Below are 16,445 nucleotides of genomic sequence, written 5' to 3' on the forward strand. Positions count from 1 at the left end.
ATAACACTGCTTTTTTAACAATTAACATTTAAAGCTTTGACGTTTACCAGTTCATAATTCAGTCTTGCAGCCTAATTATGACTGACTGAGAGAGGTTAATGTTTAAATGTATTTGAAATGCACTTTTTTTCTAAGTATTCACTGCCCTTTTTCACACAGCAGGTTTTTTGTGTGTCCAATTTTTTTCTGGACAACCTTCTGATGGATTTTACTTTAAATTTTACTTTAAAATGTGAGTTCCATTGAGGTATCATGCCATTTGGCACTTTATTTGAAGGATTGTTTACAATTTCACAGCATAAGCTATAAAGCTGTTTCCCAGGTATAAGCTGTGTGTTTACAGGAAAAAAATAATAAAATGCAATTTACTGCAATTTTAATTCTGTTTTATTCTTATTCTTCGTGATAATATGTTCTGAAAGATTCCTTAATAAGCTTTGTTCGGGATGTTAAACTACTTTAGGAGCCCTAAGGACTGCCATGGTGAAAACATTATTTGAAATCTCCTTGTGAAATAGAGTATGTATGGGTCAGTGTTTTGATTGCAGAAGAGTTCGACAAAGGATAACTAACACATAATAAAATACAACTCCAGGTATGTTTTTGATGAGGATATGACAATGCAAAATGGTTAAAATCTCTAAAAGTCTATGTTGAATGATAAAGACCCTTTGTTAATAATTTACTTGGGGAAAAAATGGGCCAAACTAAAATATAAGTACATAAACCGATTCATCGATTAATCGTAAAAATAATCGACCGATTAATCGATTATCAAAATAATCGTTAGTTGCAGCCCTAATGCCTACATACAAAGGATGCTTGTTTATGAATGTAACTAAGCTTCTGTTCATAAATATCTACTCTGGTGTAAGTATTTTGAATGTGTTATACCCAGGATCCTCTGAGGTGTAAATGTATCAAGTAAGCTGTAAATATCACTGATAATGTGTGTGCTATGTGGTAATTGTGTTCTTTTTTTTTTTCTATAAATTCGTACTAGTATCAGTGACCATCACAATAATGTTAATAATGTAGTTTAAAAAAAAATTATTTTGTCCTCAAAGTCTTTCTTGTAACTCTTCTCTCTCAGTCAACACACCTGCCTGAAAGGCTCATAATGCAGCTCATTATGCGGGCCTTTGTCTTCTGAGGTGTGAATCACAGCATTATGCATTCACATCATTTTGAAGCAAAAACTCTAGGCTTCAAAATCTGTTCTCAAAAGCCTAGGTGTTTTATTGCCTTATTTCAGTGACTTAAAAACTTTAGTTTTTCACTAACCACACATAAACGTTGCTTTCTCAAAAACACAAACATGTATATACATGTTGCTCACATATTATTGTACCCACAAATCAGGGCATGTCAAAACTTCTCTAGGCCCCCACAACACCCTCAGGCCCCAGAGGGTTAAACTGGTGTGCTTTCCCGTCTACTAAACTTAATGTCCAAATCAGTCCAATCATGTAATGTGACTGTTGCAAACGGCAGTCTACTGTGGGAAATGCTTTATTTTAAAGTTATTAAAAGCACATTAACTGCAAAGGACACTGTTGTTTAATGCAATACTGCGTTTTAAACTGTTCAAATAGATAAGGCATAGGCTTGATCCTGGATATTCTCAACAGTACATATCAAAATTGGGGAAAAAAAAATATTTGCGATTCAGATTGAGAATCATAATTGCGAGATAAGATCATGATATGATATTTTGGGAGCATCTCCAACCCCTAAGTGACACTTAAAGCAATAACTCACCTTGCCCCAGTCCGGCTTAATCTTTATGGTTTGGCAGGCATCTTTCAGGGCATTGTCATAATCACCCTTCTTGGCATAGGCGGCAGACCGGTTGCTGAAGAGGACATGATTGGAAGGGTCTAATGTCAGGGCCTCAGTGTAGCACCTAACCGCCTCATCAACATTTCCTGCACTCAGCGCCTTGTTACCTTGATCTTTCAGTTGTGATGCCTAAGGAGAAAGATGGATTAAAAAGTAAACATTACATTTAATAAGATTTCCCATTTTAATACATGTCAAGATTTTAATTGGCCGTCTATGTTTTTAATATTCATCAAATTGTTCTGAATTTGATTCAAACTAAAATCATTCATCGGTGCGGTTATCATCATAGTGTGGAATAATTTTTAAAACTCTGTCTATCAAAATATTTAAATAAGAAATACAAACAAACTATTTATCTGAATCAACTCTCCATTAATCAACAACTAGTGATGGGATTTATGGCTCTTTGAGGGGATCCGGATCTTCGCGATCCGTTCCTTTCAAAGAGCCGTTCAAAAGAACTGCTCTTTTGGCTCTTTTTAAATATTTAGTCAGTTTTAAGAAGCCAGCTTGGGGCATACTCAGTATATCCTGGAAAATAATCACTGGGAGGAATGATGAGGTGAGATTTGTAGTCAAATAATTAAAACTCAGATATCACACACCAATATCTGAGTTTGAATTATTCTGAAATATTGATTACTTCATTTGTCATGTGTGGACTATATTCCAATAGGGTTGCACAAATCCCTCTGCTTAGACAGTGACATCACTATTTTGGATTTACCTTTCGTACAAAGTGTGTGTGTGTGTGTGTGTGTGTGTGGTGTGTGTGTGTGGTGTGTGTGTGTGTGTGTGTAAAGCTAAGTTGACTTATGTTATTCATACAATCCCTACTCACAAATCAACATCAAAAACAAAGCCGGCTGCAATGAATTTCTGTGCAAAATAGCTTTTTCAATATAACTAATATCATCACGCTATAAAGGGTTGGCCTGCGCTGGGTGCGCCCCTCCCCCTATAACTGTTCTGTCTCGCGGAGGAGCTCATTTGTGTGCATCTGTGTGAAACACATAGACAGTAAGGTGAAAACACGCATAGGAAAAACGAACGACAGAAAGAACGGCTCCCCTCCAGCCGCGACTCGGCTCCCATCGTTCATGTTTATGAGCCGTTCAAAAGAATCGGTTCGTTCGCGAACATCACAACTCTATCAACAACAATAATTAACAAATACAAACAAACATCAACAGGTTATAACACATTACAAATAAATACAACCAGATAGGGGTGGGCGATATGAGCTAAAAGTGAGGGATTTTTTTTCTTTTCTTTTTTTTTATTATTATTGTGCCATTGTTTTTCTCAAAAAATGCAAATGTGCAACGTGAGGTAGGCCTGTATGAATTAAATTAAATATTGGGTGTTTGAATTGGCCAGTGGTTCCCAAACTTTTTCTGCCTGGCCCCTCTTTTGTAGAGATAAATATTTTCAAGGCCACCACCCCTTTTTTTTTTTTTGGAAAGTCTCTTATGCTCACTAAGGCTACATTTTATATATAAAAAAAAAAAAAAAAAAAAAAAAAAACCCCCCAAACCTACTTTTTTTTACAGTTTTTTTTTTTTTTTTTCAAACGTTGTCAGTTTAAATTATCTACTTGAATGTTTTAACATATAGGCTACCGTATACCTGTGATCAAAGCTGAATTTTCAACATCATAAAATATATAAAAGAATTTAGCAATGCTAATTTCGGTTATTTTTCCTAACTGACAACGGACGCTCGTTAACTGATTATTAACAGTCAAGATTATTTTAAATTAGAATTGAATTAAATTAGAAAAGACAAGTGTCTGTGAACCTTTAAAAATAACAACATTTGTTTCCCAGTGATTAATTTCACATGCACAAAAAGTAGCAAACAACAGAACATGAGGATTCACATGGTCATCATATCACATCACGCACCTACAGCACTTCTGCGAGCAGAGAAAAACATAAAAGCTAGGCTATATAGCCTATATATATAGGCAAAACTGTGCAACAAGTAGCCTAGTATGCAGCTTCAAAACTGTGCAACAAGTAGCCTAGTATGCAGTGTTTCGGTTCATTTTTGTGCTGCGCAAAAGGAAACCAGACAGCAGAAAGCGGCATCGTATTTTTCTTTATGCTTATTTTACAAAAGCAAAAAGATTTGTTTTTATTGTGAATGTATACAAATAAAGGCAAACCTTTTACAATCCCAATTATCTTTATGACTAAAAGGAGTAGTTGCATCCACTGTTAGAAGGAAAAAATTCAAGTGATTGCGCTGGCACCGCATGAGTGCACACAAATAATCACTACCACCACAAACAAAGCAACCACATTAACAAAAAAAAAAAAAAAACAATCAAAAAAACAAAAACAAACAAAGTCCCTGCCGTTATCACCACACCACCGCCATGATACTAAAAACAAAACATTTTTTATTATGTATAATAATGGATCGCAAGTGAAGTAGGCTACAAAATAAATAATAATTAGGCATTCAAATACTGCCGAATACGGAAACATTTGATTTTGTGTGGAAACCACACGAAAACACACCATAACCTACCTTCAACAACTGCCAAAAGCTGCTTTATTGTGTTTAGTGTCCCGCAGCAACTGTATGGTGTGTGCTGTCAGCGCATCTGACCTGTTCTGCGTTCAAATACACGCAATAAGCTCAAGCTTGCTGCAAAGCACCGGCAAAAGTAATTACCATAAATGTTACGGGGGAAATAGTAAACTAATAAACTAGTGTTTTCAATACTAAATAACACTAGTGTTTTCTGAGTCTGTGTCGGCAAGGATGAAGTTGCTGATCCTGACTCGCCATCTCCTCAGATGAGCATTAGAGAAGTGCATCTTTACGGATTATGATTATAATGAAAGTTTTTGTTTTCAATTTGTTTTAATTCCTTAAGTAGTCATTTAAAGCTTTCTATAGATATATTTAGCATGTCTATAGATATATTTATCATTTAGGCGGTGTCGGGTTTTTTTGTAGCCTACTCCTGTTAAAGACGACATGACAGAAAGCGCAACGTTTTGTTGATATTGTGAGTTTGCAGTTACGAATGATGTATTACTCTTATGAGCAAAAATGGATATAGCGCACATTTATCTGGGTCTAACATTTAAGCATTGTTATATGCTTGAACTGTTTTATATCTGTAGCGTGAACCAGACAAATTAAAGATTCGATCGGGAGCCTGGTTGAAACATGAGCCGAATTCCACAGAAAGGCAGGATGTTGTAAATCAACTCCCAGCCCCACAGTCTGATAACCGCCTGTTTCCCGACAACTCTTTCACCAGAACAGCTTTCAACATTAACACCATTAGAACAATTATTGACAATTTCAATTCGAAGAAGAGATTGTCTAATTTGGGGCAAGTAATCGAAGAGATGGACAGTCTGACACTCACATGTAAAGCCATTAGGGCTGCAACTAACGATTATTTTGATAATCGATTAATCGGTCGATTATTTTTACGATTAATCGATGAATCGGTTTATGTACTTATATTTTAGTTTTGCCCATTTTTTCCCCCAAGTAAATTATTAACAAAGGGTCTTTATCATTCAACATAGAAGACTTTTTAGAGATTTTAACCATTTCGAATTGTCATATCCTCATCAAAAACATACCTGGAGTTGTGTTTTATTATGTTAGTTATCCTTTGTCGAACTCTTCTGCAATCAAAACACTGACCCATACATACTCTAGCAAATTTCACAAGGAGATTTCAAATAATGTTTTCACCATGGCAGTCGTTTAGGGCTCCTATAGTAGTTTAACATCCCGACACAGCGCTATTAAGGAATCTTTCAGAACATTATTTTACGAAGAATAAGAATAAAACAGAAATAAAATTTTGCAGTAAATTGCATTTTATTATTTTTTTTGTCTGTAAACACACACAGCTTATACCTGGGAAACAGCTTTATAGCTTCTGCTGTGAAATTGTAAACAATCCTTCGAATAAAGTGCCAATGGCATGAAACCTGAATGTAACTCACAATTTAAAATACAATTTTAAGTAAAATCCATCAGAAGGTTGTCCAGAAAAAAATTGGACACACAAAAAAAACCTGCTGTGTGAAAAAGAGCAGTGAATACTTAGAAAAAAGTGCATTTCAAATACATTTAAACATTAACCTCTCTCATTTAGTCATAATTAGGCTGCAAGACTGAATTATGAACTGGGAAAACGACAAAGCTTTAAATGTTAATTGTTAAAAAGCAATGTTATCAGCTTTTACGACAACTAAACATTTGCAAACAAACATTGTACGGCAGAATCTCCACAAATAAGTCTTTGCACACATTTAAATAGGTAGTGGTCCTTATAACAGTGCAAAATTTCACAAAATGTTCATAAAAGCGATAAATGTTAACAAAACAGCTTATGCGTGAACTGACAGGAATTCGACTACCTGTGGGAAATGAGGCGGAACACTATTCACTCATTATTTGAGAAAAACTTTGCATTGCAGTGCAAAAAGGGTCAACATGTCCAAATGTTCAGGGCTTAACAGTCAGGCTTGGCTCTCTTTTTAGAGGACATGTTTCCTGCCGCAGTTTACAGGTTTACTCTTCTTTTTTGAAGGCTCAAAGTAAAGTGCTCCCACACTTTGGATGACTTCGTCCGATTAGTTTTATCTTCCGCTTTTTTTCTCGTTTTTCTTTCTCTCGAGCTTACTCCACTGCCGCCTGCCTCACCCATCACGCTGAATGCTGCAGAGGACGCTGTGCGGGAAGCACGTGACATAAAAACGAGGCCAGCTATTGGTAGTCGCTACTTGTTCTCCTGCTGTACTGGCTGAGTAAAACCTCCGGTGGATCATTACTGCCACACTTTGGTCACCGCAGATTTAAAATATGCACGAAATGAGCCGCTTACGGCAAATAAAAATTATTCTTAATAAAAAAGTTTACAACCATCCTTAACAATCCATTTTAAATAATAAAATCGAATCGTTTAATCAGATCTAAAAGAACAGATATAAAAAAACAAGACAGATAAAACAACATCCCCCCACCTACCAAACACCAAACTAAAAAAACCAGACTGAAATTCCTAAGGAGACCTGTTAACCCCTCTGGTCTCCACAGGACATATCCTTACTCCCCAGAATGGCACAGAGAATGCCTTCCAATGCATATATGCACCAAAGATGAACTCAAAAAAGACTTCTAAATGGTATCAGTCCATTGCTCAACTCCATATCATACATGAAGCCACACTTTGATTTTAATGTTTCTAATAACTTATTGTGTATGTCTTTTTAAATAACTCTTGAATAGGCTTAAGGGATCATATTCATGTTTAGTATGTGTGTTCGAATATTCTTGCTTGAAACGTTTCTGACCATCAGTTATTTGTCAAATGTATCATATTCTGTGTTATAGGAATCATGTCCAAATTATACCCTGCAAGAGCGGGGAAAATTCGGACCACGAGCTTGATAAGATACATATGATTTATGAATGGGTGGGACAAACATCGGAACACCTGAAGAAAAGACAAATATCTAATTGGTCAGACAACATTTGAGGTGTGGCCAAAAGGCCAGTTTAAATACTCAGGACACACCATCAAATTATGCTTTTAGCTTTGCTTGTAGTTTAAGCTTTTAGTCATGCTTTTAGCTTTGAACTTTCGTTAGCTTTTGCTACCAGTCATGCCGGCTTTTAGCTTTTGCTTTTAGCTTTTTGTCATGCTTGTCATCACTTTTAGCGTTCTTCGAGCGCCGTTCCAGCGTGTTTCGGCCTGCACGCCTGCTGCTACTTAGCCACGATGAGAAGAAACACCACCTAGTCTCGTCAAACTTTACTTCTTTTCTTTTTTCCATTTGAGAGTTTCGTGTTCTGATTAAGTTTTGTAACGCCGTGTCTCCGAGTCTGACCTCGCGTGCCCGTCTGAAACTACAACCAGCCCACAACCTCTCGCATCTTCAACCAACGCCCAACCACGGGCTTCCCAATACGTCACTTCAACGACTACTGAACTTCCAGCCAATCAGCAATCTCGGGAAACCCCCTTTTCAGCGACAACAAAAAGGAACCCCGTTAAACAGGCAACGCAAGTAACCTCCAGACTCACATCTGTACTGGTGTTATCTAATATAATTTTAAACCTCATTGAGGAACTCAGTGCGATGGTTAATTAAGTGATTAAATGGTTGTTCATGTCTATGCAATTTCACGTATTGCTGTTAAACTTGGATTTCACATTTTCATTCTCTTAAACTCACTCTTTCCTAACGTTTCCATCCTCCTGCAACTTGTGTGAATGTGTGAGTGCGTGGTGCTTATGTGTTAGATTAGTTTATATGTCTTAGATTTATCTAATAAAGCCTTATTTATATTGAAAAGAGAAGTATCTTGTGTTTTGTGCTCACAAGTTAATGTCTTACACTGCCGATCTTGTTACTGTGCTAATTAATAGTGTTTTCACTATACTTTGGATATTAATATCCAGCGCAGATTTGATGTTATACGGCTTGTTCAGTGAAATCGCTGGCCGTTTCAGTGATCAGCCGTGAAACAAAAACGATTCTGTTCAAATTCCCTTTAAAATTCTCTTAAATGATTCCCTTTGAGCTAAATTGGACCTGTGTCCCTTACATATCTATAGATTTAATTTAGGCAAGTCGCGATTATTTGAGAAGGCTAAATTGATCAAACACACACTCACTGTCCGCCTCACACCTCTTAGTAGTTACTTAAAAATAAAAATAAACCTTATATTTAACAAACAAATTTCTTCCTAACGTTTTTCTAAATTAACTTAAAAAAAAAAATGAAACGAAACAATCACTTTGCTATTACATACAAAACTGAACTATTTTAATAGCTGAGACAGTAGTATAAGCTGTTTAGGGAGTGTTTTATCTGTTCAAATTAGGGATGGGTCAAGATTTTCGAATATTCAATTAGTCCGATTTAATTACAGAATATTAGGCCTGTGCGATTATTTCTCAGGATGTGAACCGTGCCCGAGCGCGCGTCTGATCCTCAAAGCCCGGTTCGGTATGACTATGTGATCGCTCGTGCTGCGCTCGGACGCGGTTGGGTTGGTTGGAAGAGGTGGGCCAGAGCGCGGTTCAGTTTCAGCGCTAACCGCTCTGGAGCAGGGAACTACTGATACGCGCAGCATGATTATGTGAACATTTCCTAAGCGGCAAACGCAATAGATCTGTAAAGTAATATTTTGTGAGAGGGTCTTCTGTGTCCACCGCATCCTAAACGACTCAAAATAATAAACCACAAAGTTAACAAAACGATGCACTCCACTGTGCTGAGCGAGAAACTTACCATTTCCCACATATTGAGTCGTGATTACGAGCTAGCTGCATTAAAATTATTTGTTATTTGTTGAAAGAATAAAATGTAATATTCCACTGGTTGATAACCATAAACATTTACTGCCCATATATATATAAAAAAAATTAACTCTGTTATGTTGACTTTTCTGCAGTAAATAACATTATGTGACTATCCACAAGCTTTTAATTATGTGTATATGTAATATGTGATGTTTTAATCGCAATAAGCTTTGGGCTTTGTTACTTTTTTATTATAACACAAAGCCTCATCCTTCTGTCAATTTTAAGATAAAATACAAACAATAAATGTTTTTTATGCGCTTTAATGAATTTGTAGTGAGATATTCGCCTCCTTTCAAGCGGCATGTGAATAAGGAGATTTTTCCTGTTTAATATTTGCAGCACGAAATAAAACGAATAAATCTTTGAGTGCATGTTGAAAAAAAAAAAAAAAAAAAAAAAAAAAAAACCAAGAACTTAAGTACAAACTAGTGTCTCGTTGAAAAATCAATTCGAGTTTAAAAAAAAATTCAGTAAGCCTATTGCTGTTTTTCGTGGGTAAATGTGAAGAATGACAGGTGGCCACATACTTTTTTTTTTGTTTGGGCGGAGTATACAGGTGTAGCCTAATGTATTAAATTTTACTACACGCAATGTAACCTGATTTCTATTTATCGTAATTTGACTTTATTCCTAAAATATTATGACGCTAATCTTTATTATGTTATTTGATTTTTTGGAGAAGGATACAACTGACAAAAATGCTCAACTCACTGTCGTTGCGCGCTGGCCGCTTTGTAGGCTATTTAAAAAAAACACAACAAACTTGAATTTTAACAAACATAAAAGGGGTTGCCAATCATATTTCTGAATTAATGAATAAAGAATCTAACGAAATATGCAGCACTTTGCCATTAAAAACTAAAACTAAACTATTTAATGGCGGCAACAGGCAGCTGTGTGTGATGAAACAGCGACACGGCCTCGGGTCGGACTCGGGAAGAGAATTCTGATTAGCCCCGGGCCGGGCCGTGTAAGCTCCTATATTTTGTTCCCTCGTTTCAATTAAAAGCTCCCCCTCTGTCTGGCGGCCCATATACAGCACTACCTACTTTTTTTTCATGGGAGGTAAGCAAAAATCTGACAGGGTAGCAGAGCTCGACAGAACACCGGCCCGGACGTAAAGTGCAGTGTGAGTACAGGCCAGCGGGGAAGGGAGACAAATGCCAGAGGTAGTGCCCGCCAATAAACCTCATCTAAAAGCGGTCAAAGACATAAGAAGAAGAACATATTATCCGGTGTGCACACGTGGGACTGTACACATTGCGTGTCATAACGGTTACGAAAACTTGGGGACAATGTCTAGTAAGAGTTCTGTTTGGAGCTCTTTTGATTAAAAGAAAATGAAGTCAGTGCAACTCTGCCCGTACAAGGCTTGCTTATCATACGTCGACCACTGCTGCAATGCACAATCATTTGAGGGCGAAGCTCCCCAGGAGGTCCATCCCACAGTTCAACAGCAATCAATCGTGGCCAGTTTCATGGTCATGACAACAAAGTCGGATGCGTAGACGGGCAGAGCAAACAACGGGCCATATCACTGAAATGATTCGCTTAAGATATGCTTCCGATCAGCTTTGTCGAATGAGAGGGTTTTAGAAACCTTATGAAGTTTGTAGAGAGCCCGAGTTTGCTGTCATGTCTAGGAAAACGATCACTGCCGAGACTGGAGAAACTTTTTTTGATGACAATGTATGAGAGCTGGGCAGTCAGTTAGCGAGTGTTGAAAAAAATTGCACTAACCACAGATTCATGGACAGCACTTACAACTGAATCGTACATCACAATCACCTGTCATTATATAGTTATTTGGGAAATTCACAGTGCTGTTCTGCAGACCATAGCCATGCCAGAACTGCATTCTGCTGAAAACTGGCAAATACGCTTCCTCCGCTGCTATGGACCATGGGGACTAAGCGAAAAAAAAAAAAAAAATCACTGCATTGTGTTGCAATGACAATGCGCGCAACAATGGTGCTTGCCACACTGAATTGTTTAGAGTGTGACTCTCAGCCTTGATTTGGCACACATGCTCCAACTCGCTACAAATGACGGTTTCAAACTTCAACACATAAACCATGTCGTTGCATCTGCCAGTCCATCTTGTTGTCTCATTTCCATCACAGCACACAGCAACACAAGAGCTGAAACAAAAGCAGCAACTGGCAGAACTTGCCTGAGCACAAAATTATTACAGTACTGCCGACCTAGGGTGGAACTCTATTTATGACATTTCGAGCCGCCTACTCGCGGCAGAGATGGGCAATATGCGCATTCTTTATCAGACAGTAGCTTTCACAAAACTGCCAGATGCCAAGGAACCCTCGAACTGGCTGGATGAGAGCTGGGAAGTAATGGAGGAACTCTTACCCGTGGCTTCCCTCACTTAAATGTGCGCCCACTGAATTGTGGAAAGACTCCCGGAGTATCCATCTGCCATGGTGTACCCAGTGGACCAGCAACTCTTCTGTCCAAACACACTCAAAGTAAACCCAGGAGAGTCTAACCAACGGTCTCTCATTTTCAATCAAACAGGGTCTACTTTCAGCGAGAGCGTCAACTTCCATCTGCCGATATCAGCAGAGCACTTGCAAGGTTCCATAACATCGCATCATTCCTCTATCGCTAGACCAACACCTTTTGTTCCGGCGAACTGAGGAAGTTTAAACATTCCGGTGGCAGGCAAATTGTTTGAATCTCTTCCAAACAGCTCAGAGAGTAAAGAAAGAGATAGGCCTAACCATTAAGAAACAGATGAAACCGAACCGCTGGCCAAAAAAGCCAGAAGTGATTCACTGTCTGCATCTGCAAGTCGCTGTCTTGTTGGTGAGGACTATAACACAAGACATCCCAGACAAAACCCGAATTAAATCAGTACTGCCAGGACACGTTCCCATCCCATCCACATCGACCCCATGGACTGGTGGAAAACCAACGACTACAAATCCCCCCGACTGGCAAAAATTGGCAAAGGCTTACTTGTGTGTGGCCCGCGACTTCTGTGCCATCAAGAAGGGTGTTTCTCTGCGGCCCGGCCTAATTGTGTGACCCGATTGGGCTACGCTCTTCCCGTCCGTCTTCCCGGAGCAGGTGGACATCATCATTTTTTGAATAAAAATATGAGGATAGGTTATCTTGATAAACAGACATTAAAAATATTGTTCACATAAGTGCCCGTCATTCAGTATAGGCGCTGTTTTCAATATGTTGTAGGCGTCGTAGGCTACTGTGTTTTAAGGAATGATATTCTGGTTTTAGGGTGTAACCACCAGGGTGGGTGTTATATGCGTGCGTGAGTGTGTGGGTGCATGCCCGCGGATGGGGTGCGATTTTTCGACTACTATCGAATAATCCCAGCTGTTAATCGATTATTACCTTTTACCTTAAAAATGCAAATCCTAGAGTTCAAATCAGACACTAGAGCACTCCTATCATTCCACAACTAGGGATGCACAGAAATGGAAAATTCTTGGCCCGACAACGAAAACCGAAAACGAGGAAACGAAGGCCGAAAACTAAACCACCGAAAGAAAGTATGCCAATTAATTAGTACCATTGCATTTATGGCTATGACGTGTACTAACTTTACTAAAATCAAGGCATTTGCATTGCCATAAATTAATATTAAAGGTTCAAAGAATAATCAATTACAAATTATGCAAAGATTTATTTAGTCACGTTGCACATTGCACAGTATAAATAGAAACTCAACAAACTAAAAGGTTGAAACTTACCCCACTCGTGTGTACATTGAAAAATAAGTGTTACAGGCCTACTGGCCTAGCAGAAAAGTTGTTAAAATTAAATGTTCTCTCATAAAAACAAAGTGCATTTAGGTCAATGCATTTTGAAAATTTTCATCTGTAGCGACTACTACAAAGAAGTGCATTACTTCTCCAGTAGGGTTATCACTTCTGGGGATGAGGGCTTCAGACAGATACCCATCTAGCTGTTTGGTTGGTTGACTTGTCATCTGCCTGACATTTGAGAAAGATTTGAGAGAGTGTATTTAAATAAGGGCCAGGGGCTAAATAACACTTTATCTCAAATTAAAAAATTTCTAGTCATAAATACTGGCTACAATCTGATTAGTACCTTATATTAGCGCTAAGAACATAATAGCCTGTACGGAATTATAATTTGAGGCCTTTCTTGCAGATATTCACTGAAACATATCAGACAAACGAGGGTGGGCAGAGAGACGATCTTTGTTTCTGCTCTCTGATCTCACAAGTGATGATCTGATCGAGAATCAGTGTAGAGGGTTCACGTCCTGGAAGACATTTTGCTGCTCAGAGAGAGTGTGGCCAGCTGGGTTGATCCAAGCCAAATGCCAGAACTACATGAGTTGGCCAGCCGAGGGTCGCATGATGACCTGCAACTGGAGGAATAGTCCCAATAAGACATTGAGCCAATGAGATGTTCCGTCTGAGCCCCTTAACCCTCTGGAGTCGATTAACGCGTATACTCGTTTTTGGGTGATTTTTCTCCTGATAACCCCGAAAAGAACTTAAAATTACACCTTTCATTTTGATCGTACATAATAAGTGCAATACATCAATATCGAATCTGTAAAGGGTCTACGTTTTTTTTGTATACAGACATAATAACAACAAAACTTATGTGCACTTATAAAATAAAAGATACAAACAAGGATTGCTGTCTGCAGCCTTTGTCTGCGCTGATATTCAGATACAAATGCGTCATTAAAACTGAACTGTAACTCAGTGAATACTCAACGAAGAGACGTGAAGAGAGATATCTATAGAAAGCCTGACACTGTCTACTTTTAAAACTAAATAAGTGGCTGCCGAAAACAAATCTTCTGTGATAAAGTAACGTCCATAGGAAAACAACGCGATGTCCGTTTTTTCACGTCTCCCTTCATTATCTTCTAAAATCGGAACCACGCCCCCCCGCGCCGAGCGCCGCTTTTGAGATTCAAATGTTTCACTGAAGCGCGCGGTCTTTTGAATACGCCCACACAACAGAAGACAACGCATCGAAGACTGTTCTTGCAAGTTTTTTATTCTTTTTTACTGTTTTGCTTCGCGATGAGGACAGGAATAAGGACATAATTCCATCCGGCCCCAAAAGATGTGATTGCTGGTTGAGATTTGAGAGCCTTTTTCTGTCTGGAGCCCCTTCCTCTCTCAGAAACAAGAATTAAAGCACTTTATCTGCAGCAGAGTTCATAAACATGAAGTTATCGTCTCTTTTTATTTATTTATATATTCTTCCGCTAGATTCTAGTTTTCACATAACGTGTAACAAGTTATTTTACTCATACTTAGACTTTTTTCCAACGACTTTTTCCAAAATATAATTCCTGACTAATGTATAATCAAGTGAAACAATGATGACAAAAGTTTCAATAACAAATATACACTACTATACCATTCAAAAGCTTGATGTAAATAATATAAATTAACAATAAATGTTAACTGTAACAATGTAACCATCATTGCGTTTCTTTCAATTTTATCCCCCCTATTAAAAAAACATAAAAAAAAATATTCCGCTGCAGCGTTTCGTTTTCAACATAAAATACGGGGGAATAATAATAATAATAATGATAATAATAATAGAATATACAATAAATGTTTTTTGTAGAAAATAAGATTGTTAAAAGGATTTCTGAAGGATTGTGTGACTGGAGTAATGATGCAAAAAAAAAAATTCAGTTTGAAAGTCAGCTTTGATTTTTCCTAATAAAACTGTTTAAACTGCACTCACAAGTGAATATTAAATTATGTTGTGGGATAATTAATATATATTCTAAATAAACTAAAAACATAAAATTATATAGATTTATTTTAGCCCTCACATTCTTTCTTGTAACTCATCCCTCTCAGTGACACAGCTGACTGAATGGCTCATTATGCAGCACTCATTAGCGGCCTTTGTCTTCTCATGGTGTGAATTCATGATAGTTGACGCCTACTCGCATAGACTTTTTACCAACAAAAAGTGTCTTAGAAAATTTAAATCAATATCTTGTATTTTTCTGTATGAGTAAACAAGAATGATTTTTCACATCATTTTAGAAAAAAAAAATTCTAGGCTACAAAGCTCCCAGTTCTCAAAATTCCTTGGAACCAATTTTCTGTATGTGTTTTATTGCCTTATTCAAGTGATTTAACATTTTTAAGTTTTTCACCTAACCACTCAAACATTTTTTTTCTGCCAGAAAACACAATCATGTACATACATGCTGCTCACATATTATTAGAGCCCAGTTTTTGCTGATTAAGTGTGAGATTAGACTTTGCCATTTAGATATTTAAGAAGAAACTGAAAAAAAGCACAAATGATCAGGGCAATTGACAAAACTTCTCCAGGCCCCAAAAATACTACCTTTAGACTCCAGAGGGTTAAAACACTTCATTTATAATTTTGATTTTTAACAAGTAAACTTGTAATAATGAGTGGTTAATGCAAATGCGGAACAGTCTGAGCAATGGAAAATAAAGGGGGGGGGTGGTGGGTGCACAACTACGACAGGCTTAGGAGTACTGTGCTGGTGCACCACAAGAAAAAAGTTAGGTGCACCAGTGCAAACCAGTGCAAAAGTTTAGTGTAGAGCCCTGCTATTTACAACCCACAGCTTCACATTTAATAATAGAGACGTATGACGAATTCCTCACACGCAGATCACCACTCGTAATGGTACTGTTCCAATTTATCTTTATCTGACCTTTATTTATCTCTTGCCACCAAGCAATAATCTGTAAGAAAATGTGACGAACATAGATAAAATAACTGCTGATTAGTGAGCTCATGATGTCAGATCACTCTCTTTCAACAGGAAGAAATCTCCCCCTTTAATAGTCAACATCATAATTTACAGTATACCTCAAACCTTGTCAGTGAACTATGAGGGCAACAAAACAAACCGAACCAAAATATAAGCGTCCATTAATCGTGACCAATCGAGGTAAAAATGTCAAGTTAATCGAGGGTTTTTGGATTGTAGCCCATAATCGTCTCAGCCTCGCTATAACTTATATTTTTTAATTGTCCTAAATCTAAATAACAATGTCTTTAATTGAAAGGATTTGTTGTGGGAGTCGAGGGCGGAAATCAAATAGCACGAGCCATTTTACAGTGTTTTATCATCATGTCTTGTACAACATTTTGCATCACATTAGCCCTATTTCTGAAGAAATACATGCGACTTGTAACACAACCTTTTTTTTTTCATTTTGCCTTAAAAGCCACAGTCTTTATATGCATATT

At 37.6% G+C, this 16,445-nt stretch overlaps 1 protein-coding gene across 1 annotated transcript in view; it reads right to left on the minus strand.

The window, feature by feature from the left end:
* Window positions 1-16,445, minus strand: part of LOC109051646 (stress-induced-phosphoprotein 1-like) — a 266,017-nt gene that overhangs the window by 48,086 nt on the left and 201,486 nt on the right. Inside the window, exon 2 of the mRNA XM_042725073.1 lies at window positions 1,762-1,971. Coding sequence (XP_042581007.1) covers window positions 1,762-1,971 — 210 coding nt within the window. The remainder of the gene's footprint in view (window positions 1-1,761; window positions 1,972-16,445) is intronic.

The sequence above is a fragment of the Cyprinus carpio genome, chromosome B5 (assembly GCF_018340385.1).
Source record: "Cyprinus carpio isolate SPL01 chromosome B5, ASM1834038v1, whole genome shotgun sequence".
NCBI lineage: Eukaryota > Metazoa > Chordata > Actinopteri > Cypriniformes > Cyprinidae > Cyprinus > Cyprinus carpio.